The 27,497-nt window shown below is 30.9% G+C and overlaps 1 protein-coding gene across 2 annotated transcripts in view; it reads right to left on the reverse strand.

Moving 5' to 3' along the window:
* LOC134724992 (dynein beta chain, ciliary-like) overlaps positions 1-27,497 on the reverse strand; it is a 79,060-nt gene extending 51,563 nt beyond the window's left edge. The window contains exons 1-19 of one of the 2 annotated variants that reach the window (XM_063588434.1): positions 27,043-27,497; positions 24,454-24,644; positions 23,838-24,027; positions 23,119-23,218; positions 21,968-22,179; positions 20,769-21,008; positions 20,272-20,439; positions 13,952-14,068; positions 13,205-13,467; positions 12,419-12,487; positions 10,405-10,787; positions 8,605-8,849; positions 6,934-7,515; positions 6,200-6,369; positions 5,404-5,620; positions 3,754-3,957; positions 2,171-2,572; positions 1,338-1,583; positions 63-287 (exon numbers count right to left, since the gene is read on the reverse strand). In XM_063588434.1, coding sequence (XP_063444504.1) covers positions 63-287; positions 1,338-1,583; positions 2,171-2,572; positions 3,754-3,957; positions 5,404-5,620; positions 6,200-6,369; positions 6,934-7,515; positions 8,605-8,849; positions 10,405-10,787; positions 12,419-12,487; positions 13,205-13,467; positions 13,952-14,068; positions 20,272-20,439; positions 20,769-21,008; positions 21,968-22,179; positions 23,119-23,218; positions 23,838-24,027; positions 24,454-24,644; positions 27,043-27,396 — 4,578 coding nt within the window. In that variant the 5' untranslated portion in view covers positions 27,397-27,497. Of the gene's footprint in view, positions 1-62; positions 288-1,337; positions 1,584-2,170; positions 2,573-3,753; positions 3,958-5,403; positions 5,621-6,199; positions 6,370-6,933; positions 7,516-8,604; positions 8,850-10,404; positions 10,788-12,418; positions 12,488-13,204; positions 13,468-13,951; positions 14,069-19,677; positions 19,695-20,271; positions 20,440-20,768; positions 21,009-21,967; positions 22,180-23,118; positions 23,219-23,837; positions 24,028-24,453; positions 24,645-27,042 lie in introns of those variants that run through there. The other variant, XM_063588432.1, reaches the window with a different exon arrangement.

Raw genomic sequence — 27,497 nt, forward strand, 5'->3', positions numbered from 1 at the left:
AAACATTTTATCATAATATTTCATGAATTCTTCAACTGAAAAATATTCCCAATTCTCAATACCTTGAAATCATTATCAATTCCATCAAATCTTTTGCTGTCTTCAGGAAGCTGATTTCTTATATCCTCTGAACCAATGAAAATACTCTCTAAATGTGACCAGGTTCTTTGAACTTCCATCCAGATAGTAATAACCTGGTCAGCTGTTGATAGCTTCCTTTGCCAGGTTGACACCTCATGCAAGAAATGTGCTATGTACTTTGATGAGAGCATATTTTGCAGTTGCACCTGAAATTTTAAATCAGTGTTAGTTTGACATTTTACCATATATTCATGTGTGGATATGATTTAGAATGGTCTTTATATGGATAATTTAAAATTAGTTATTTTCAAGTAAGAGATACAGTTTCAACTTAGAAATACTGTAAATTCAGAAATTATTGCGAAGTTTTTATTATTTTGAAAAATGCAACAAAGTTGTAAATGTAATAATTGAAACTCGTATTTTGAAATATTTCATATGAATTAAAGAGGATTATTCTTAAAATCCTAAAAATTAAAATCACATTCAAGTCTAAAATGACAAAATCGAAATAACAAATGTAAGCAATAATTTTTGGATTTCCAGTATCCAAAGGTGCATAGAATAATGCACATACATAGTACTTTCAATTCATCATTATGTATTTCTGAAGCAATCTAGGTAAATCTGAAGCATTCAATGTAAAATTTTAAAGCAATACACAAAAATGCTGTGATTGGTATGCAACATTTTCAACTCTGGAAGTTGAATAAACTGCACCCATACAATATTCAAATATTCCATCATGCTAATTACTGTTGATTCATTTTTATTCAATAGATACCAATTTTTGTGGTTTTCATGATTACAAGGTAACCACAAATTCAACAAATTATACAGTTTCCACAGGCTTTGTAAAAAGAGATTGACCAAACCACAAAGTCACCCATCAAAATGCAAGTTTTCCACTATCCATGAAAATTGATACCAATAAAAATAAATGAGTCCATAAAAAGAATATGAAATCAAGTGTTTTCCATGAATCATGGCAAGTTGCTAGTTTGGGGTTTTCCAAAATACTGTGGATTCATTTATTTTCTTGGGTATCAATTTTCGTGGATTGCTGAAAACTTGCATATTAATGGATATTTGATTTTGTGGTTTTGCCAATCTCTGCATACAAAGCCTATTGGAAATGTGTTTTTCTTTGAACATTAGAATTCGTGGTTCACCTGTACCAACAAAAACCTCGAAAATTGGTATAGTACGAATAATAATGAATCCACAGTATTGGAAAAGGTATTACTGACTCTAACCTGATTATCTTCCAATGTCTCTATTAATTCTTCGCTTGTCTTCAGCATAGTAATCTTTGTTCTGGGATGAGGTTCATGCTGAAACTCCATTGCAGCCCATGTGACATCTAGTTCATTCAGAACCTTCTCCATACTCATTTCTTTGGAAGCCTTATCTACAATACCATGAACAGCTTCTTCATACTTGTGAAGGTTGAGAGACAGAAGATCTGCCAGAGTTGTGTTCTCATCCATAACAAATCTCACCTACAAAACAATAAATTTTTCTGTTTATAAAAATGATTTCTCAAAACTTTTAAGTGCAGATCTGTCTAAGTATCAGACAGTGTTGAAAAATTGACAATCAAAATCCTGCTCAAGTTTACATTAATATACGTTCAAAATGTATAATGATGCACAAATGACATTGATTTCTTTTACCTTTTCTGGAATAACAAGATAAAATATGGTTGAAATCGCTAGAAATTTACAATTACGGTGAGCTGACTTAGGAATTTGCTATCATTCTAACCAAAAGTTATCTAGATTTTTTTTCTTGAATTAACAAACACACAGAAACAAATGCCCTACTATCTGTAACTCGGGATAAGGGTAGTTCCCAAAAAGGATGGATTAGCTCTGTGTGTTTTTCCAGGCTATGTTTTGAAATTCTTCTAAAATGTCTGATTCTTACAAAGACTGGCACTTAAATGCTTGTAACATTTTATAAGCCTGTGAAATTTTCATTACAAACTTTAAAAGTTTATTATGATTTCCTATTATCTAAATAAACAATTCAAATCCTTAAACTTTTTCCACAACATTAACGAACTGTATCCTGGTTTACTTCCTACCTTTGTTTCAGCCATCAATTCCATCCAGTGACGTTCCCTGATTGATGGATTCTGCAATTCGCTCACAGCCTTGAGTGATGTCAACATATTTTTTAGACTATCCTCCAGTCCAACATAAGCATTCCAAGCTCGCATCTCCTTATCCAGCGCTCGGATATCCTTGGCGAGTTTCTTAGTATCAATTTCCATTTGCTCTACATTGATTTCTTTCCAAGGCGTAGTTTTCCAATCATCAAAGCTGCAGCGTACAATAACAATATAGTCCCAGAGTTGTTTAAGAAGTTTTATTTCCTTCCTACACTGTTTCAGTTGTTTGAAGTCTGGTGCATTTACTTCAAACAAGCTAGAAGCTTCTAACAAGGCTCTCATCTCTGTCTCCATTACAGCAATATCCTCATGGTACTATAGGAGGAAAAGAAATTGTTTTATGAAATATGAACAAAATGTAAGAATATTCTAATTTGGAGATTGTGAAATTCTATTAAGAGCGTCAAACATTTTAATATTTGTCAAACTTATTCATCTTTTCATCTACTTTTGACACCCCTCATTGGTTATAAGAGACCCTGAAAAAATGTAAACCTTATTCTACAGGATTTCTAAAATTTGTTTTATGCTGATGAAATGTGGCAAATATTGGGTATCATATTTAAGAAATAATTCATGAGGGATTGAATATATCGTGATTTTACCACGGGTTGGCCCATTTATGACAAATATTTTACCCTGAGCGTTAGCGAGGGGTAAAATATCGGCATAAAGGGACAACCCGTGGTAAAATCTAGATATATTCAAGCCCCCATGAATTATTTCGATTCTAATAGGACAAATACGGCAATTCTTTTTTATCAAAGCGATCTAGGTGGAGGCAAATATTTGCCGTTCTCATAAATAAACGCACTATTAAATTGACGTAAAAGAAAGGAGCAAACTGAATTAGTGACATGTTTTAACTATTCAAAATAACGTATTAAGATAGTTTTGGATGAATTCAAATGATAATTTACTTATATGTCTAACATGTATAAAAAAAAAATGGCTTATAACACATTTTAGCATCGTTTGTTTGCGTTTCCTTGTTGTAATGATTTTCAGATTCACAAGCGTGAATTTTCCCGTAAAGTGCTTATTTTCTTAAGTCACCGTTCTATGACGTCAGGTTCCTCATTCATTAAAAAACATATGACGTGGGGGTACAATGGGAACAGCCCATGAAATATATTCATATTTTACCACGGGTGTGTACTCAAAGCATTTTATGTTAGAATTTCCCTTTCTTATGGTTATTCAAATTATATGTTCATTTCCTTTTAAGCAATGAAATTTTTATTTATCAATAAATAAGACAGATTTATAGATACACATGTACATGTAAACAGGAAGAATTTCCTAAAGCCCTAACTTTTATCTCTTTGATAAAGACTAGCATATCTGTTTCAAATTTATTTTTTAATTTGAGCTTAATCTACCTGCTACTACTCCACTCAAATTCTTTCATAGGAAAGAGGAAACATGTTTATTTTTAAATTCTTGAATTACAGATTATAAAAAATAAGATAATTTCTCTGAATATGTAAATTTACCCTAGCAATCATCTCATAAGGAGTAGCACAATCATATCTAAATGGTTTAATGGTACGGAATTGTTCCCTGAATTTATGTTGTTTAACATCGAATGTAGCTGATTTCTGTCTGATGTTGGTTACTTCTGTCGTCTGCAATGGTGCCACTTCCTGTTTTACTGTTATGGAGATCTTCTTTGTGTTGTTCCATTTCTCAGGCAGTTCCTGTAAAGAGCAAAAAATTCGTTATTATTTTGACATATATATTAACTTATCAAGCAATATTTTTTCATTGAATTGTTTCACATTTTGTCATGATGGGGCCTTTTACGGCTGACTATATATGGGATGGATTTTGCTTATTGTTGGAAGGCTGCACAGTGATCTAATTTGCTTAAATCCATATCATTTGTACTTGTTGACTTATTGGCAAGGATACCACATCTCATTATTTCAAATCAAGCTACTATCACTATTTTCTCAACAAACTTAAGTTATGAAGTGTCTCACCAAATGTTTGGGGTCAAAAATCATTAAAACATTTTTTCACTTACTATACAATATATTTTAACTTAATTGTTGAAGGTTGTACATGAACTGTAGTTGTTTTAAACAAAATGTAAAACAGTTTGAAAGAGACAAGTATTATAATGTTTGCACACTAAACACAAAAGTATAATATACATTTGATTTTTCTGTTACTTTCATAACCATTCATGATGGTTGTTAGTACAAAAGATTTAGTGCATTACAGTTTATGAGCTTAGACACAAAATATATATCGTAAGGGTACCCAAATTGCACCAAGTACCCAAATTGCACCTATTTAGAAAAAATAGCAACGGTAATCTAACAAGATTTCCTAGAGACTAAACAATTTGTATTTTTATGATTTGATACTATGCACGTCTTTCAACATAGTAAACATATTTAGATATACACAAAACGTTCACAGTATTTATCAACAGATGGACTGTTTACTGAAAAAGCAAAATGTACGAAAACGTCACCATGCGACGTCATCAAAACGTCATCTTTTTAAAATTAGCAAATACAATATATTATGAGTATCCATTTCGTAATATATGAAGAGTAAGCATTGACTAATATCCAATTGATCAAAATATTTGAAGAAATCAAACAAAAGCTTGGTTATTACACTTTTGACGATGTGAATTTAAGCATGGATGCAATTTGGGTACTCCTCATTACAGAATCATTGATGGTTTGGAGGTTAGTTCAGACCAATTTTTCTATGATTCCATATGAATTTGAAAATCTAATTGGTGTACCTATATAATAAAGAAGGATACGGCTACAAAATAAACACAAAATGGAAATGTTTGTCTTGATCATAAAAAAACGTAGTTGAATAAACTGTCAAAATAGGTGCAATTTGGGTACCGTCACGTCAAGTACATTAAATTTTGTCTGTATAATTGTGGACTTATGTGTCCCACACAGTAATCTAGCCACCTGAAGAATTAATTTTAACCCATATCCAAGAAAAGTTATACAGTATTGACATCTAGCTCAAAGCCAATAACAACTAATACCAATATTCAAGTATCTAAAACTTAAAGGTTCTCCTTTTAATGGTCAAGGACTACACCTACGATATCAATTAAATATATAAACCTAATTCCTACAAGCATCAACTGCTAAACATACCTGTAGCTGTAAATGGACTTCCTCTGGCATTTCCTGATTGTAAGTTTTCAGCAGTTCTATAGTCTGTTTTAGAGGTTCAAACATTTCATCTGTGCTTGACTGTCTTTCCTTGACAGCCAACAAGTAACCCATACAATCTACTAGCCCATCGTAATTATTCACTGGCTTCAATAACCCTGCATCAGTCTTAATAATGAAGTCTGATAACTCCTTCAAACTGAAACAAAAATCAACTAAATGATAAATTCAGAATGTGAAAAGTTAAGGAACATCAATGTTTTTAAGATGTTTTGATTGGTTGAGGCATAATTGACAAGGTGATAAAACAATACAACTTAATTTAAGATTATGGAAGTTAATATTGTTCTTGGTCCCCAGACAATCTCAGAACCTACAAAATCCAAATGTTAAAATTTTTATTAACTTCTACTGTACTTAGTTTGAAGCAATGTCAATTCAATATTCTTTTGTGTTTTTTACAAGGTTAATATGGTTAAAAAAGAGTTACTTTTCATTAATTATCATTACTAATTTTTAATAATAAATTCACTATTTTGCTAAACAATTTGCAACTCTATATATTTTTCTTTTGTCTCCCAAGAACTGTTATGCTGATGGATTACATGCACATGTAAATAAGTAAATTATTTGGGTTGTGTACTAGTTCCATAACATTTAGTTGAGACAAACTAAGGTTACAGAACAAAGTCCAATTTTAAGATGTACAGACTGAAAAGTGTAACACTCAATGCCCTCCATGCCTAGTAGCAGGGTCATGACAAACTGCTCTACAAACCTGTTAATGACATGATCAATGAGATGCTGTTTGAACATGTAGCTCCATTTCTTAATGGTGTTCAGTAATGCCTGCTTAAATGGCTTAGAATTAACCCTGAACCATTTCTCAAAGATCTGTGTATGGTGTATCTGTTCAGCTGCATCATATATCTTTTCATATGCATCTATCTAAAATTGTAACAGTAAAGTATGTTAAACAATTTTTTAACTAACCATGCATGTTAAGAGCTGTTGGTGACCTTCTGCTGTTGTTTTTTATACGGTCCGGTTGTTGTCTCTTTGACACATTCCCCATTTCCATTCTCAATTTTATTTTACATGTTATAAAGAGGAATTGGTAAAATTAATCCATTTAGTTTTGCTCCTCTATCATGTCTATGGAGGTAAATTGATTGTATAAAATCTAACTATCAATTGCATTGTAATGAAAATAACTTAAAAAGTTGTATGTCTTTTTGATATGGTTAGCTTCAATAGTCAAATATCATATATTGTAGCTACCTTTAGAACCAAATGGAGAATAACATTAATTAATAGCGTTATTCTAACAAATATTTGCCATGTTGGGTACCCACATCCTATATGTAGCTACCCACTTACATATTTTTATGTTGATTTTCAATTAAACCTAATTGCCATCTTTTATTCCTTATATGTTTTTCTTATATCTAAAAAATAAAAAAATGTCAAAAACATGCATTATATATTATATTAAACATGTTAAACTCTAACCTGTTCTTTGAACTGCATTAATTTTGGTGGTTTTTGTGGCACATCATCACCTGATTCAATCTCCTCAGGTGTCAGAACATGGCCGTAGACCAAGAACTGTCTCATGAACTCGTTTCTGTCATCTACCCAAAGATAGGCATAATTATCAAATGAGTTCCTATATTCCATGCCCTTGTTCATGATGACATTAACCCGGTCCATCATTTCACTCTTCATGTCTGCAAGTTCTTCCATTTCTTCCATATCTTGTTGGTAATGTTCCTGTCCAGAATGAGTGGCCAGACGAGGAATGAGAGCAGACTGCTTAAAAATATCCCCAAGGATACTATCCACCAAATCGTAATAGCCATCTGTACTTCCAAAGTCGAGGGAAGGAACGTAGATTATTTCTGGTTGTTGAAGTTCTAACTGTGACTCAAACAATGGACCAATGTCATTTTTAGGATCAGTATTGTCCAGGAGAAATTTAACGCTGCAGTGAATTGTGTTGAATAGCCCATCTACAACCATTTCATCTAGGTAGTCAACATAGGCTTTCCACGTGTCTGAATTAGGGTCAGCTTTAAAGTGGTCCAGATTTTCCTAAAATAGTCAATTGACACATACATATCATATCTTAAGTATATAAATCTCAAAAAAGAATAACCTTTAATATCTGAACAGCTGAAGTTAATGAAGAAACAAGCTACTTAGATTGCAGGTATTAAAAAAAGTTTGTTCCTTTGATTTTTTAGTTTAAACAGGCTTTATTGTTATGTGTTTACTTTTCTACATTGGTTAGAGGTATAGGGGGAGGGTTGAGATCTCACAAACATGTTTAACCCCGCCGCATTTTTGCGCCTGTCCCAAGTCAGGAGCCTCTGGCCTTTGTTAGTCTTGTATTTATTTAATTTTAGTTTCTTGTGTACAATTTGGAAATTAGTATGGCGTTCATTATCACTGAACTAGTATATATTTGTTTAAAGGACAGCTGAAGGAGGCCTCCGGGTGCAGGAATTTCTCGCTACATTGAAGACCTGTTCGTGACCTTCTGCTGTTGGTTTTTTTATTTGGTCGGGTTGTTGTCTCTTTGACACATTCCCCATTTCCATTCTCAATTTTATTTAGTCTCCATACCTTAACCCTTCCAATTAATTACTTGATATTTTTTCAAATGTAAGAAAATAACAAACAGTTATAATCCTATTGCACAAAAACATCAACAGATTTCCTAATAATGCAGTATCATATAGCTTTCTTGTAGAGTTACTTTTCCTCACTTTTATTTATGAAAAAAACTACAATCTACAAATGATCTTATATTTTTGTCCATCAGATGAGTTAAGCCTTTTTCAACTGATTTTTATAGTTTGTTCTAATGTTGTTCTGTTATACCACTGTTCCAGGTTAGGGGGAGGGTTGGCATCCCGCTAACATGTTTAACCCCGCCACATTATTTATGTATGTGCCTGTCCCAAGTCAGGAGCCTGTAAATTCAGTGGTTGTCGTTTGTTTATGTGTTACATATTTGTTTTTCGTTCATTTTTTTACATAAATAAGGCCGTTAGTTTTCTTGTTTGAATTGTTTTACATTGTCTTTTTGGGGCCTTTTATAGCTGTCTCATTGGCAATAATACCACATCTTCTTTTTTATATTATAATGGTTTTATTAAGTAAAAGATTTAGTAGTACCTTCAACAAAGCATGAAGTTTAGCTCCAACATCTTTAATCTGTTTGTATCTTTTCTCTAATCTTTCTTTCCTGTCTTCTAAATTAAGAAGGGTTTCATTCTTTTCTTGACTTCTCTCAAATAATGGCAGTTTACTCCAAGTCGACATTATCTTTTCTATCTCTTCTACATTGTCTTTAGACTTCTGAACTCTGGATTCTAAGTCTATCACCTGGTCTCTTGTCTTTTGAATATATTCCCAAACTCCTTTAATTAATCATAAGTATTTTTTTTAATATACTTATCATTTTGAAATAATTGAAGTTAAGTAAAGACCAAGTCTGAAATACCTTATTATTTGCTTTTTATAAGGTAAACAATATGGTTAACACACTGATACGCATATATAACTTTTCACTAAATTCATGTATATCAAACTGTTATCTGTATTGTTTGTGTATTATAACCAACTTACATATGTACTATATAAGAACAGTGAAGTACTAGTAAATAGATAAATGAAATTTCAATTTTCTCTGTATGAATGAGTTATCCAGTTGACCTGAGGCCACAGTTTTTTAATTTGTTGGTTTACGGATTTTACCCATGAAAAAGTCGGGTCAGTCGGTCGGGAAAAAAATAAATAAAATTTCAAGACAGAAAAAATATGCAAAATAAATATGTATTTCACCTTTCTAACAAAATCGTTTGTAATGCTATTTTGTCATCATTTCAAATTTTAGTTCAATGAAATATTCTTGCTCAGCTGTCATAAATAGCGTATGACATTGTTTAATAATTTCCCGTAAAAAAGGGGGGTGTTCACGGATAAAGACGAAATTAATTCTTCATTAAACAAGAAAAACAAATTTGTGTAGCTGTTAATCAATTCCAGAAAACATGGTGAGTAATGATATTCAAGTACAAAAACTGATAAAGAAAAAAAATGTAAAAAACGTCAAACGAAAATAAGTTTCAACACACATGTCAAAAACTTAATAGACTCGTCCACTGGGAAGAACGAGAATATCGGGTTGATCTGGTGTCATGCATCCCCGTTTTTTATCCAAAATGGACGCTATTTTTTTTATTTTCTATGAAACAAGAAAATTCTAAATCAGAACTTTTACTTCATGCTAAAAATTCCACCTGTCCACATTTGGACAAGTCTATTTCTATGAGATTATGCATCTTACGGACTGATGACAAATAAGGGAAATGAACTGATTGTGTAATTGGTTTTAAACACAGATTTCGTTCCGCAAAATTATTTGCGTAAACAACATTTCAAGGTCAGATATAACTGATTTGTCTATTTTTAGAAACATAAACTGGAAGTTTTATTTTTTCACAACAGAAAGTGTTATCAATTTTGTTAGTGATTAATACATTTCATTTAAAAAAAAAGAATGTTTTAATTATTTTTCAGGGATAATGTATTTGTGAGGGTCGGCGGGAATAAAAAAGCATAAAAAGTCAATTTTATTTTTTTTCTGGAAAACGTTAAAATCGGGTCGGTGGATCCGTAAACCAACAAATTAAAAATTCCTGGCCTGATGTCAATCTTTGAACTCTTACTGTAAACTAATTATAAAATAACCCTTGTAAAACTGGAAACATACATGAAATGAATGAATTTGAAAGTCGTCTATACATGTGTAACCATTTTAATACAACACACTATATATATCTTGAATATATATATGTTTCTTATGCAAGAATTGTATCCAGTAATTATCAGATTACATGAAACATATTTAGTTTTCTTATTAACTCACTTACTATTGTTGTCTTAAATTTAATAAATAAACACTAAGACTACCTTCATTTTCCCAGTTCAGAGTTTTCTCAGCTTCCTGAAGTTGTTGATCAATATCCTCTAACTGTTTAGCTATGAGTGGGTATTCTACTTCCAATACACTTGTCCGCACTTTATTGTAGAGCCTCACTGTGAGATCTAGATTTGTGGAGAACTTCCACAAGGTGTCGTTATGTTCGTACACATTTTTGGCTGCTTTCGGGATCTCTTTGGATTCATCGTCTTCTAGATATTTGACCTCTCTGAGAACTGCAGTAAGCTTGGGATCACAATTGACCTTGACAAGATTTGTCTCGCTGTCTCTTGTGATTAATGGCTGTTTTAGGTTGAAGGCACAGATCTCGTCTACTCCACCAATCCAGTCATTGTATGTTTCGCCGTTCAACCTATTTAAGAGAAAAAATGAACATGCAAATCATAAATATCATATTTAAATACATTGAAAGATGTACAATTTGCTATTTTTTTGGGGGAATCCGGCTTACATTGGTTGGAGGATTCCCACTCATCCTTGGTTTGAAAGGATGAGGTAATATATTAATATCTATGTGTTGTTTGTGGAATTGATACCTAATTTTGTTCATCTAGATCTTAGTATCTTCTGATGAATTCTTTTTAGAAAAAGGACAAGACATTCTTTAAGATTAACCTGGTCCATGCACTTTCAGCTCATACACTGGTAAAGTTGAATAAAGTCGGATTATCAGCTGCAAGCTCTTGAATACTAAATGAGTTGAGAAATGTATATCCCATATTCAGGTGAAGTGGGTATATTGCTGCTAAGCTGCTGAAAAAAACAAATAAAATAAAGGGCTGCTCTTTAGCGCATGATACGCCGTTGCTCTTTTAACTTGTCTTTTATGCTTTAAATGAATGTATATGATCAACTAGAAATAGTGTGAGCCCTGTCAAATACCCCCCCCCCCCAAATAATAAATAAAAATGCACAAAAAAAATTGGCGCTATTAAGGCTACCTCAAATTTAACTAAGCATAAAAATCCCCTTTTTTTAGTATAAAAATTCATTACTTAAGAAAACATAAAATCTAAAATTTATAAAAATGGAAAGGGAGCTTATGTCAATAGATATAAACAATTTATCAAAGTTGCATAAAATTTTGTGAAAGTGTTGGTTATTGTCCCAAAATTGGAAAATCCCCTCTTTTTTAAGCATAAAAATTCATAACACGGAATGTAAAATCTGAAATTTATAAAAATTGAAAGGGAGCTTACATCAATAGATATAAACAATTCACCAAAGTTTCATGAACATTGGTTAAAGCCTTTTTGAGTTATTGTCCGAAGTGTTAAAAATCACCCTTTTTTATGAATAAAGCCCCATAAATCCAAAACTTAAAATCCGAAATTCATAAAAATTGAAAGGGAGCTTACATCAATAGATATAAACCATTCACCAAAGTTTCATGGACAATGGTGAAAGCCTTTTTGAGTTATTGTCCAAAGTGTTGAAAATCCCCCTTTTTTTATGAAAAAAGCCCCATAAATCCAAAACTTAAAATCTGAAATTAAAAAAAAACGAAAGGGAGCTTACATCAATAGATATAAACATTTCACTCAAGTTTCATGGAAATTGGTGAAAGTGTTTTTGAGTTATTGTCCGAAGTGTGGAGGACGGATGACAGGACGGACGGACAGATGGACGGACGGACAACGGTATACCAATATATGTCCCGTCTAAAAGAAGGGCTTATAAAAAATGTGATACTGTTAATCTTCCAATTCAGTAAATGACCTTTAAGATAAGATAAGGTCTGAAAAATATGACCATTTCTTGACTTTGCCCCTAAACATTGGCTGAAAACTCAGGGCAACTGGAATTTGAGTTTTTCAAGTAACTAAATGAAGTTTCAAAAACAATATAATCATGTAATAGGCTAGAACAATTTGTAGTGGTGGATGGATCAACTACTTACACCACATGGCTACCAAATATAGTATAGCTACTGTTTTTATATACTGAAAAAACAAAAAACATCTATGTTCACACAGTACTCACTGCTTTAGAAGTCCACACATTTCTTCATATTTAGTAAATACTAGCTTGGCTCTGTTGCTTGACATGCATCTGAAAAACAGTTAATATATGAAACAGGCTCAGGAGCCTGTAATTCAGTAGTTGTCGTTTGTTTATGTGTTACATGTTTGTTTTTCGTTCATTTTTTTTTAAATGAATAAGGCTGTTAGTTTTCTCGTTTGAATTGTTTTACATTGTCTTAGCTTATAGGGGCCTTTTATAGCTGACTATGTGGTATGGGTTTTGCTCATTGTTGAAGGTCGTACGGAGACCTATAGTTGTTAATGTCTGTGTAATTTTGGTCTCTTGTGGACAGTTGTCTCATTAGCAATCATACCACATCCTCTTTTTTATCATGTACAAACAAGAGTGCATGGTTTATTACTAGCTTCTTCCACAGATTTAGATATTAAATAAGACACCATTAACATATTTCACAGTCATTCCACATGTAATTTGTCAGGTTGATTTTGAATAAATTCAATTTCATATACTAACATTCTATTATACAAGTTTTAAGACTGGTGTAAATTCTGTTTTGTGGCTCTTATAGTTTATACATCTTTCAAATGATTTTTACTAAAATTGTGTATATTTGAAATTAATAAAATTACTGAACAGGCAAGAAACAAATAGTTAATATCTTAATCTCAATTATGCTTCAATATTATACAGACAAACAGACAAACAAACGAAGGAACAGATGGACAGATTGAGGCACAGACCAAAAAACATAATATGTATTACAAACAGTCATGGTTTACTTACGGGTGCTTAAATTGTTCGAAATCTGTCATTGGGCCAGAAATTCTTGCCGACATTTCAGCTGACCAACGCAACATACCAGACATCATAGGCATGTTCTTGTGTAGTATTAATTTGCCTTCTTGTTTTAAAGCCATCTGCTGGTCATACATTTTCTTGACCGTATCAAGTTCATCATGCATCATCTCAACAACAAGAGGATACCTGTTGTCAATGTCCAGCTTGACCAATTCTCTATCAAGAAGAGAACCCATAATGGCAAGAAACTGTAAATACACGGATCATTATATAAATACACATTATCAGTCAATAATAATTGTCTTTGTTTCAAAAATTCCAATTGGGAACATATTATTTATATATAAACGTTAACCCTATAAACACTTAATAATACTTTAATCAATATAATTCACATCTAACTCCTACTTGATCGCTTAACATTTTTAGTATTCATTGATATTTTAATTAAAATTGCTTGTAATAAAAATACAAGGAAAATGTTTTTCTATAAAAGAAGCAACAAATATCAAATACAAACAGTTTGAGGGAAAGACTGATATGATAGTTACACATAAATTACATAAATTACATGTAGAATCAACATTTTTTTTCTAAAATAGCATTTTTCAGGGTAATTAATCCCTCTGATAGTCACTCTTATGTTAAAGTGATGTACAAGTTCATCTCTTCCTAAGCATATATATGTATGAAATTCTTATCATTGTTACTACTTTGGTCCCATAAACCTACCTTAAAAGTAGATTCTATGGTGCCACAATCATCAAATGCATGACAACTAATGGTTGCTAATCTTCTATCAAAATCCTTCACTTTCTCTTTAAATACTTTGTAGTCTCTAACAAACTCCTATAAACATGATAAAACATACCATGTAAATTAAGTATCTGGATGCACATCATAACCCTTAAATTTTACATCATCACAATTATTTCTACAAAAAATCATATACTGTAAATTCAGACATTATTGCAAGCATTTATTATTGCCATTTCGTCATTTTAAACTAAAATGCAATTTTAATTTTTGCTATATCAAGAAAATTCTTTTAATTTTTTTTATATAGAAAAAGAATGTGAGCTTCAATTATTGCGATTACAACCCTGTCGCATTTTTGCAATAAAAAAACATTGCAATAATTTCTGAATTTACAGTATGTGTCCTAATTGTAAAATTAATTTTCCAAAAAATATCAATTTTTTTTTCTCATAATAAATGGTTGTTTATGTATGTTAAAGTAAGTAGATAAAGAATAATCATATTTGTTTGAATTCTAAAGTCAATCATAACACTACAAACTGCTCAGAGTCTGAATTGACCAGTTTTTGTGCTCGACCAGTAAAATCGAGCACACATTTTACTCGACTAGTCTCGACATTGTCTGGACTGGACTTAACTGTACTTAAGTGTACTCGACTAGGTCTCGACTTTACTTAGTCTGAAATGGTCTTGACCAAGGCTCGACCAAGGCTCGACCTGTCTCGACCTGTCTTGACTAGTCTCGACTCAGTCTGAACCAGTCTCGACTCAGTCTGAACCAGTCTCGACCTGTCTCGACTAGTCTTGACCTTCAAATTTAGTTTTGACTGGTATAAAGAAGCCCATCTTACTAAATTAAATATTGATCTTACAAAATTCAAGCTTATTAGGTAGTTTGATTACTGGCTGTGAAATAAAAAAAAATTGTTTTTACAATAGGTAAAAATAAAAATTATTATATAAATTCAGATAGGCATCTTTAAATTTTCTAAAAACTTTTTCAAATCAACTTGGATTTTCATCAAACTATGCACCTATCTAAGATATATATCAAGCTTACTGAATCATATTTCATTTACTTTTTGTTGTATAGCTATGAAATTTAAGTTTAAGTCTTCTCGATAAAAAAAGCTAGGATTTGCAATTTGGACAAAATAGAGATAGGCATCTTTAATTTTTTTAATAACTTTTTCAAAATCACTTGGATTTTCATCAAACTATGCAGCTATCTTAGATATATATCAAGCTTACTGAGTCCCATTTCATTTACTTATTTGTTGTATTGCTGTAAAATTTAAGAATTAAAGTCATCTTGGTAAAAAAAGCTAGGATTTGCAATTTGGACAAAATAGAGATAGGCATCTTTAATTTTTTTAATAACTTTTTCAAATCAACTTGGATTGTCATCAAACTATGCAGCTATCTTAGATATAAATCAAGCTTACTGAATCCCATTTCATTTACTTTTTTATTGTATTGCTGTAAAATTTAAGAATTAAAGAAATGTTTGTAATAAAAGCTAGGATTTGCAATTTCGGACAAAATAGAGATAGTACACTTTAAATTTTCTAATAACTTTTTTAAAATAACTTGGATTTTCATCAAACTATGCAGCTATCTAAAATATATATCAAGCTTACTGAAACCCATTTCATTTACTTTTGTTTTGTATAGCTATAAAATTTAAGAATTAAAGTCATCTCAGTAAAAAAAGCTAGGATTTGCAATTTGGACAAAATAGAGATAGGCATCTTTAATTTTTTTAATAACTTTTTCATAGCAACTTGGATTGTCATCAAACTATGCAGCTATCTTAGATGTATATCAAGCTTACTGAATTCCATTTCATTTACTTTTTTGTTGTACTGTTGTAAAATTTAAGAATTAAAGTAATGTTGGTAGAAAAAGCTAGAATTTGCAATTCAGACAAAATAGAGATAGTACACTTTAATTTTTTTAATAACTTTTTTAAATCAACTTGGATATTGATCAAACTAGGCAGCTATCTTAGATACATATCAAGCTTCTTGAATCCTGGGTTATTTAGATTTTAGTTGTATTGCTGTAAAATTAAAGAATCAAACGTATTCTAGGTAAAAAAGCTAGGATTTGCAGTTTTGACAAAATAGAGATAGTACACTTTAATTTTTTCATAACTTTTTGAAATCAACTTAGATTTTCATCAAACTCTATAACTATCTTTGCAATATTCTTGCTAAATATCTTACTAAACCATAAGTTGTTATTTAGTTTGGTGTATTTCTGTCAAATTTAAGAATTTAACTAATCTACATGTAGGTCAAAAAGCTTTCATATTAGAAATATATCTTTCTTTAAATAAAAATACTAATTTTTTGTTTTAACAAAAAAATGGTGTCTTTTTTAAGATTTAATATCTTTTTCAAATCAGCTTAAACAAAATACTCTCAAATCGTATTTTCTTGTTAATTCGACCTGTTGATACTGTTTATAATGCCTTTTTTGTCATTTTTTATTTATATGGATCTTTGCTGTATACCAGCTTTGATTATTTGTAATATCTTCAATTTTTCACTTATTCTTACAACATTTGTATAAACTTCAAGATTATAAAAAAACGTTTTTTTTCTAAAGTGAACATTGATTGGTTAAATATTTCTCAGTGTGTTTGAATTTGTTTGTTAGCCTTTTGGTCATGAATGTTTGTCTCTAATATTTAATTAACTGTGCATTTGTATTCAGATATCGCAGATCAAATTTATTCGTTCATTGTGTAATCATATGTTTTTTGATTGAGTTAAGTCTGCCAATTGATATTTTATCGTATGTTTTTATATGTTGTGATGTTATGCTATTGTTTCAGAAAAAGGGAGAAGGTTTGGGCCCATTAAAACGTTTAATCCCGCTGCAAATGTTTGCACCTGTCCTAAGTCAGGAATCTGATGTACAGTAGTTGTCGTTTGTTTATGTAATATATACGTGTTTCTCGTTTCTCGTTTTGTTTATATAGATTAGACCGTTGGTTTTCCCGTTTGAATGGTTTTACACTAGTTATTTTGGGGCCCTTTATAGCTTGTTGTTCGGTGTGAGCCAAGGCTCCGTGTTGAAGGCCGTACTTTAACCTATAATGGTTTAATTTTTGAATTGTTGTTTGGATGGAGAGTTGTCTCATTGGCACTCACACCACATCTTCCTATATCTATAAACCCCTTTTTTTGTAGTAAAACAAAATATTAATATCATGAAATTTCATAACAATCCTTGAAAACCTTTTAAAAAAAGAAATGTGTTCCAAAGTTACAGTAAACATTTATTTTAATCAAATCTTAAAATATTTTTTTGTCAAATTTAATGACATGGCACTATACATGGTTTAATTACATCAGTACACCTGAGTTTTACAGGTAAAAAGAAAGCCCAACTTTTCTTAAACTCGTGTATTACTTATCAAGAGAATTAAAAAAGCCTTGTAATTTAGATTTAACAGGATGTTGCAACTTTGAATAAATGTTATTTAGAATTTAAAACTCTCTGGTAGATGTGATCTTTTTAATAAGTTTGCCCCAAACAGACGGTATTGCCTTATAACTCACCACAAATCAGAAGAACTATTTGAATAATTTCTTTAATTTTTCTTTGCTTTTTGATATATTTATAGGATATATATATCAAAAGGAATAAAACATTAAAGGAATTATATAACTAATTTATATATACTTTTTCCAAAATTATGAGGAAAGATATATATCTAATATTGTAGCTTTTTGACCTACATGTAGACTAATTAAATTCTTAAATTTGACAGAAATACACCAAACTAAATAACAACCTATGTTTCAGTAAGACTGATACATCACCAAGGTAGCTATATAGTTTGAATAAAATCAAAGTTGATTTGAAAAAGTTATTAACAAGTTTAAAGTGTACTATCTCTATTTTGTCAAAACTGCAAATCCTAGCTTTTTTTACCCAGATTAAATTATTTCTTAAATTTGACAGCAATACACCAAACTAAATAACAACCTGGGATTCAGTAAGATTAATACATCAACAAGGTAGCTATATAGTTTGAATAAATCCAAGTTGACTTGAAAAAAATATTAAAAAAATTAAAGTGTACTATATATCTTTATTTTGTTTGAACTGCAAATTCTAGCTTTCTTGACCTAGATTAATCAAATTCTTAAATTTGACAGCAATTCAACAAAAAACAAAATAACCTGGGATTCAGTAAGCTTGATATATATCTAAGATAGCTGCATAGTTTGATGACAATCCAAGTTGATTTGAAAAAGATATTAAAAAAATTAAAGATGCCTATCTCTATTTTGTCTGTCTGTGAAATAATTTTTGCAAATCCTAGCTTTTTTTACCGAGATGACTTTAATTCTTAAATTTTACAGCAATACAAAAAAAAAGTAAATGAAATGGGATTCAATAAGCTTGATATATATCTAAGATAGCTGCATAGTTTGAAGAAAATCCAAGTGATTTTGAAAAAGTTATTAGAAAATTTAAAGTGTACTATCTCTATTTTGTCCGAAATTGCAAATCCTAGCTTTTTTTACCAACATTTCTTTAATTCTTAAATTTTACAGCAATACAACAAATAAGTAAATGAAATGAGATGCAGTAAGCTTGATTTATATCTAAGATAGCTGCATAGTTTGATGACAATCCAAGTTGATTTGAAAAAGTTATTAAAAAAATTAAAGATGCCTATCTCTATTTTGTCCAAATTGCAAATCCTAGCTTTTTTTTACCGAGATGACTTTAATTCTTTAATTTCATAGCTATACAACAAAAAAGTAAATGAAATGGGATTCAGTAAGCTTGATATATATCTAAGATAGCTGCATAGTTTGATGAAAATCCAACTTGATTTGAAAAAATTATTAGAAAATTTAAAGATGCCTATCTAAATTTATATAATAATTTTTATTTTTACCTATTGTAAAAAAAAAAAAAAATTATTTCACAGCCAGTAATCAAACTACCTAATAAGCTTGAATTTTGTAAGATCAATATTTAATTTAGTAAGATGGACTTCTTTATACCAGTCAAAACTAAATTTGAAGGTCAAGACTAGTCGAGACAGGTCGAGACTGGTTCAGACTGAGTCGAGACAGGTCGAGACTGGTTCAGACTGAGTCGAGACTAGTCAAGACAGGTCGAGACAGGTCGAGCCTTGGTCAAGACCATTTCAGACTAATTAAGTAAAGTCGAGACCTAGTCGAGTACACTTAAGTACAGTTAAGTCCAGTCGAGACAATGTTGAGACTAGTCGAGTAAAATGTGTGCTCGATTTTACTGGTCGAGCACAAAAACTGGTCAATTCAGACTCTGAGCAGTTTGTAGTGTAATTGAAAGGATGTGTAATTTTACTTCTAAACATTTTCAAATTTTCCATAATTATTGAAACTACCATGGCTTTTTCTAATTTAATGCATTTTCAAAAATTGAAAATCCTTGTTTATTTATCATGTTTATTATATATCTACAGTTAAACATTTATTTCTATCAAAATATATCAAATAAAAATCCAGTATTTAATAGCTGTTACATACATTTTTTTTAAGCTAGAACCTCAGGTACAATCACATGACGTATTAATTGGTTGCATTTTTTGTTGTTTATTTCATGATGCAACATGTATTAGAGGAAGCTACTTTTTTTCTGAATTCAGCAGCAAATATTTCTAAGTGCTATTAACACAATACCTGATCACCAAATAAAGTGCTATAAACATCTTATTGTGCATATCATTATTTCTTTTACTTTTCACCATCAACCATAATCTGTGGGGGAAAAAAACAGGAAATTGATAATAAAGTGCAAATATTTTTATAAGCATGTAAAAAAGAGTCATTTTGGTTCAAAACTCTTACTTATATAATTTTTGTAAAAAAATCTTTGTTTATAATCAAAAACATAACTCTTTATATAATTGCAACTTCATTTCTAAAAAAACGATTTTTTCTTATTTAGTACCTGATAAGCAAATTAATTTTTCAAGAAATGAAAAATGTCACTTGGTAATGAAACATGATTGTGATAGTTTAAATGCTTAAAGTTACTAATCACTTTGTTTATCTAAAAAGAATCACTTCAAGAACAATATCTCTTAAGAGCGAAAACTAATCAATCAAGATTGCAGTCAAACATATCTGCCAGACTAGTGATATATTGAATTTAAATATTCTGACCACTTGCCATTTAAGGCCCCTATATGATTACAGATTATGTGTACTAAGTGAATGAAAAAACTCCAACACCCCCCCCCCCCTTTTATGGGAAAGTTAAGTATCACTTACCATGTTCATTGGATCTAAGCAGTCATAAGTGTTTCTGGTGAATTCACGAAATACCGTCTGGAATTCTTCAAACAGCTGAAGAACCTGCTGACTCAGCACTTTACCTTTGATGCCACCTATTTCAATTCTTTCTAATTTCATGAATTCACTAATTGTTCCAAACATTTCCTGAAATTCATAAGATAACATATAGATATAGTTTCTTATCAAAATGAAAACTAAACTTCTCTTAATCCACTATTTTCTATTAAAGGAATGCCTGTACCACATGAGTAATATGACAGTTGTTTTCCATTCGTCATGTTTTTCGGATGTGTTTAAGCTTTTGCCATTTTATGAATGACTTTCTGTTTTGAAATCTATCTCATTTGAAACATTTTTAATTTTTAGTTAGTTGATTTTACAGACAAAGTAATAATTTTCATTAACATGGGACATTGTTTTATTTTCAAATAGTGCAGCATCATAGAAATGTTTCTTTCTATTTTCATACTTACAATTATCATTTCCAATCTCACAGTAAATTTGTCAAAGCGTGGGAACACTAGTTTAGGAGTAAACTCCCACTCAACTGGTTCCTGGTCTCCAGAGAAGTAGGAATGGAGCTTGGCCTTGTGGTCTTCATATGTTTCTTTGAAGGTTTTCAGTACATTTACTGCTTTCTGTACTTTATCTTTGGTGTCTTCTGGCTCAGTATCACCATTGAATATGTCAGATGGATCAAGGAAAGTTCTTGCCTACAATATAAATTCTTTTATACCACCAAAATATAGAAAGGTATATTGCACAAAATTTCAAACAGAAACAGTCATATTGGTGTTAGACTCAAAATTCAAATATGTTTTCTTTTATCAAAAGTTATTAAAGATGTACTTAAATGTAGGTCAGGTTTAGGAAATATTGACATTACCCCTTGCTCAACATGAATGAGGGATAACATTAGACTTTATTTTTACAAGAATAAATCAAGAAAAAATGTAGAGTGGGGTGCCCATATTCGCCGTGGACACAATTTTGCTGTTTTATGATTTTGAGGTGTAAAAACTTCAAAGGATGGCTTAAATGGAAGAATTATGCCGGTAAATTATATTTTAATAACAAATATGATTAATTTTTAAACTAAGACCAAATTTCGGCACTAACCGCAATTGACTGAAAAATGGACAACGATTTTCGGCCAATTTCCTGAATGAAAAACACGATTTCAAAGAAGTGTTTCTTAGTAATTATTTGACCGATTGCCCTAAATTTCACAGTTCTTTAAAATTTTAAAATGTCTGCTTTTCATCTATAATGAAATTGATTTGATAAACACTGTTTAAAGTTGCAGTTATTTGGTTATAAATAGATATGTAAAAATGGCGAATATGTGTCCCCCTTTGACAAAAAATAAGCAAATTTCAAACACCCTTTAATCAAACTTTTCAGATGATTTTTTTCAAACAAACACGTTTTCAAGGTCAGAAATGTTTTGCATTTGAAGTTATATTCAATAGAAATATCAGTATACTTTAAAAACATAATGACTTGAACATAAACTGCAGAAAACATGAAAAGATGTGGCGAAAATGAGCACCTCACTCTATTTGTGTACCTGTTATTTGAACAATAGTTGGTTTATTAACAGATTACAGGATCAATATTTATACATAACTATACTTTTATTTTTTTTAAGATTAGCTTTTTTTAAAAATACCTGATTTATAAGCATATTAGAGATTTCCTGTAGGAGGACTATAATTCTGCCTGGTGACCTGTAGTAGGTAGAATGTACCCAGGTCAGACAAACAGTGTGCATCATGGGAGGGAGTAATGGTCCACTCTCATCAAAGTCCTTCTGTTCATAGTCCTCAAAGTGATGTCTTAGGGGTCTCAAAAACATGTTAATATCATGAGTTTCTTCTAGAGCTGAAAAAGAAATAATTCAGAATGTTACTCTCCATTATCCCACAAAATGTTTAAATCTGTAAGCAATTTATTATCTTGAATTTAAAGTAGTAATAATATTAATTACCGCAAATGACAGGATAAAATATTTTTATAAACTATAAGTCATTAACATTGACGAGAAACTGGCAATCCTAGTCAATTTAAGGAGGTAGGAAATAACTCTTTAAATCATCAGTACGTTTGTGTCAACCATATTCATAAATATAGTCTAAGCTTCTAGGTTACATAGATTATTTCCAATCTGTTTCAGGTAAATGCTTAAAATACATTGATGATACTTGACTTTTACAAATGCATAAATGATTTAAAGAGTTATATCCCTGAACTAAGTTCAACCCCCTTAAATCAAAGTCAACTCACAATTTCAGTGTTGTCAGGTATTAAGTGATCTCTGGAGATCAATCACTTAGAACACCCCACCCCCCCCCCCCCCCCCCCCCCCCCCCCCCATTTAGTAAAGAAATCCCTAATTAGGTATTCAAATATTTTAATACTCTATTGTGAATTCATTTATTTTCATAGACTTAGGGAAAATCATATTTTCTTAATTTTTTGTTCTTGGATATTTGGTTACCTGATATTTTCAAAGTATGCATATAGAAAAATATTTGTACTACTTTGACAATTTGAATTTGTGGTTTTCTTCAGCAATAAAATCCACAAAAATTGGTATCCCACTAATACTAATGAATCCACAAAACTGTTAATTCAGAATTTTTATTATTCTAATTTAAACTCACATTTTGATATTTTTTATACATGTTATATGAATTTAATCAAGATTTTTCTCAATATCACAAAAAATTAAAATCACATTAAAAGTAAAAAATTTCAAAATATCAAAATCAAATGATCGCAGTAATTTCTCAATTTATAGTATTCTATTCTGAAACAGACCTGCAACAACATCTCTGAAGATCTCTTTAAATATAGGAAAATAACTACTCTGTGCTACTTCTAATAGTTCAGCCATCTTCCTCACTTTTGGATCTCTCAACTGTCAATACAAAATTATAAACATATAATGGAAAGTTTTATTTCAATAATTTACATGTGATAATTATTGGAGGTATAAGATTGCTTTTATTTTCAATGGGCATGCAATTTTTAAATTACATTTAATCTCATTAATTAAATGTTGTGCATAACTTTAGTTTCTCTGCATTCTATATAGTTTTCTGGTGTTATTTACATAAGAAATGATACAAACATATAATCTTTTACTGATAAACACACACATGAACAAATTTGTTAAATGGCTTTTAATCCACAGATCAAACAACTGACTATATATATAAAGATTTGTTAAAAAAAATGAAAAAGTTTCTATATTACAGTGACTGTTAAAGATTCATATAAAAAGTATCAGTAATCTACTTAGGTAAAAATAATATATGCCAAAGAGCCAACAGCAATCTTTCATGTCTGGACTAATATGGCCGTCCACTTGATGGTGCCTAAAAATCAAAATGATGAACCAAAACAATCTTTAAATTGTACAAATTTGTGTTAGTATATTCATGTATATGCTTTCTGAGTTAGGGGTCTTGCTTTGAAGTCCCCTTAAATAAAATACAACATAAGGCTTTCTTTGAAAAAGATAAACACAGCAGCACCTGTTCATATATGCATTCCAAGTTAGTGGCTTTGTTTTTCCAGAATTCTATCTCCACAAATGGTGTAGGGTTTAGACCTTCTAGCAAAGGCTGAGCTGAATCCTTCTTCAGAACTTCCCTGATCTGATGGGTCCAGTCAATGACCACAGTCTCAATGGCATGGACTATGTTCCTGTCAAACTTCTCATTACTAAAAAATAAATGTTGTAAACATAAGTAAGGAACCTGGCCTTCAGTGGTTGTCATTTTTTTATGTGGTTCAAAAACAAAATGATAAGAGTTTCTCGTTTCTTGTTTTTTTATATGGATTAAACTGTTTGATTTTCCTGTGTGAATGGTTTTACACTAGTAATTTTAGGGCACTTTATTGCTTGCTGTTCAGTGAGTCAAGGCTCTGTGTCAAAGGCCATACTTTGACTTATAATTTTTTGCTTTTGACACAGTGTGATTTAGATAGAGAGTTGTCTCATTGCACTAATAACACATCTTTTTATTTCTATAAAAATGTTCTTTGTCTAGTGAAAAACTATGTGATCTATATTTGGTAAAATTCTAGTTATAATTCCTGAATAGTCTTTAAATTTTTACAGTTTTAGAAAAATAAATTTAACTCTACCTTTCAGTGGGTTCCTCTTCCACCACCCGCTCAGTTCCAACAGGAAGTGGAAGGAGTGTTTTCCCCTTTGCTTGTCCAGTGACCACAAATACAGCACTCTTAGTGTTCTTCACATGTTGACTGATATCAGTTGAAACTACATATGGCCAGGTACCATGATTCTTCTCATTACCCAAAACAGGAACCAGTACCTGAAATGAAAAGAAAACAAATCAGGGAACCAGTAAGTTTCTTGTTTTAATCTAGTTGTGCGTAATTGTATTACAAATGTACCATTAAGAGGTCAAATTTTTCATGGTAGGCATGGTAGGGTTGGAAAATTTAAACATATGATAAACTGTAATGCTTTAGTTAGTATTTGGTAGGTGTAAAATATTTTAAATCTATTTACTCAGCCATGAAAAATTTAACCCACTACCATCATGACAATGGATAATTGAACCCTCTAAGATTTGATTTTCTAATTGTAACAGCTATTCCAGCTATATTATGTACCTAAATGTATTCAACAACTGTAGTTATATCCTCATTCATCACAAAATGGGATTGCATACTATTTTATTCAGATTGAATTGTGATGTCACAATTTCCATTGAAAAAGCATGCTTAGGACGAATTTATATGATGTACAAAAACAGATTAACTGACCATGTACATGTTATAATGCTTTAATTAGTATTTGGTGTGTAAAACATTTTAGAAAATATGTTTTTTACCCAACCCTTTTACATTTGAACCCACAACCATGAAAAATTAAACAACCTTCTATATATGTCAGAAAATTATTCTTAAACATTTTAACCCAGCCAGGGAAAATTAGAACCCACTACCATGGAAAAACAAAACGCCTTCTTTAGTTTTTTAGACTTTAAAATTTGATTTCCAAATTGTCACAGCTTTTCCAGCAATGTTATACATGTTACATTTTATATGTACGTGTAGTAGCAGAACAGGCTATTATTTGAACTTGGAATTATTTTTAATTATGGAATTTGCATAATTTCTTGTGTTTAAATTTTTTAATAAATACCATGTTTATTTGGTATTATAACCTTTTGAGCGGTTAATAACACTTTCCATAAAATGTATTCTGGTTAGATATTCATGATAGTGTTGTGTGAAAATAACGCGCAGCACAAAACATTTCAGTTACATATATGAATAAACATGGAATTTATTGAAAATTTCAATAACAAGAAAAACAAGCAAATTCCATAATTAAAATAATTCCAAGTTCAAGTATTAGCTTGTTATATGTACATGTAGTTATATATATAAATGTACATTTGACATTCATCTGCAGGAAATACAGGGGTGCAATTTTCCATCAGGGATGGGGGACAATTTCTTAATATGGAAAATTAACCAAGGTTCAGTTTTCCATATAAAGTATATATATTTTGTCAAAATTTGACCCCTGGTCCAATTTTCCTTATGAGTCATAAGGAAAATTGGACCAGGTACATGTAAATATATCTTTACAACTAAATAGGGATAAATTTATGATTGATATTGACAGGGTCATATAACTTAATTATAAATATTCCTTTTAGTTTTAATGATACATGTATCATCCAAATGATCCACATGATCCATGGCAAATTTAATTGAATGATTTACAATATTTGCATTGTATTCAGTGGCAAATATGTGAATCAATTTTTCAGGATGAAAAAAAAATAAACAGTGGTAAAAGACAAAACCAAATACATATATGCATGCACATTAATAAATAGGTGCTGCGAGAGGGATAAACAGAGATGGAAAACTGGACTTGAGAAAGATTTATTCATGATCATCTTGCTTAAATTAATATGGTAAAAATTGCCTTGCAATCAGTCACTTCTAACCACCCCAAAGTACAAAATGAAATAGTTGCAAGGGTTAAATGTGGTCTTCTCTCAACCTGTTCATGCTGTTATTGAATATCCAAGTTTAAGCATCACAATTATCACATTGACTATTAAAATGTTTTAATAGTTAATATATTTTCTAACTGTTGTGCAATTGCCCTGTAGAATTAAAGAGTTTCCCCAACCTGAACCTGTTGTTAAAGTACTGGCATACATGTAGCACTGTTTGAACTGAAGGGATGCTAGTCCAAATAATTATGACGTCTTGAAAGGCTATTATATATTTTTTCTTTAACATCACAGTAATATAAGGTGTCTGACAAAGCAAAAAATTAAAATAGCATTCCAAGACGTCATAATTATTTGGACTAAAGAGATACATCACAGAAGGATCCCAGTTGGTTACTGTCAGCCTCTACTACATGTTCTTCCCTCTCTCACTGCGCAGAGAGCAAAGGATAGCCATAGATTTGGGACCTAGTAGGAAGGTAAGTGCACATATCGACCATGCTTAACTTGGGTATAACCATCGAGCCCAGCTGTGAGACAGGCCAAATGACAATTTATACATTGTACTTTTGGATGACATACATGTAATTATTTTTTTATAACTTTGTAAAACTGACTAATAGGACATTCTTTTTTCTATTTCATTTATCATGTTTATTCAATAATATTTGCCCACACCAAATTAATGACACCATCACCATAATCACCAAAAATATACAGTATGTACCTCATTTACTAGTCCTGAAAGCTGTTCAAGGGGTGAGTATGATAAATCCCCATAAATCAAAGCTTTGTTCAAGTTTGTCTCCTTAGTTATTTGCTCTTTATATCTTCGTATAAAGTAACAAGATTTTGCTTTTGGATTTGCTGGAAATTCTAATTGAACAACAAGAGATGAACCAGGAAAAATAAAGATGAGTGATGTTGCAGTTGGCTTTTCAAAGAATTCATTGATGATTCTCTTATTTTCTTCCAATGCATAAAACTTTTCAAATCTGTCGGATCTAAATTTAAAAGTTTTGATCACATAAGAAGCAATGAATAGCACTCTGTCGTCTTCAATCTCAATGTCTTCTGCCATAACTGCACTGTTATGTATAATTACACAATTCTAATTCGAATAACAGCTAATAGAGAGCTGGAAGAATATTATGTCCAAAGTGGAGAGGGCTGTTTATATTT

This window comes from Mytilus trossulus, chromosome 7 (genome assembly GCF_036588685.1).
Source record: "Mytilus trossulus isolate FHL-02 chromosome 7, PNRI_Mtr1.1.1.hap1, whole genome shotgun sequence".
NCBI lineage: Eukaryota > Metazoa > Mollusca > Bivalvia > Mytilida > Mytilidae > Mytilus > Mytilus trossulus.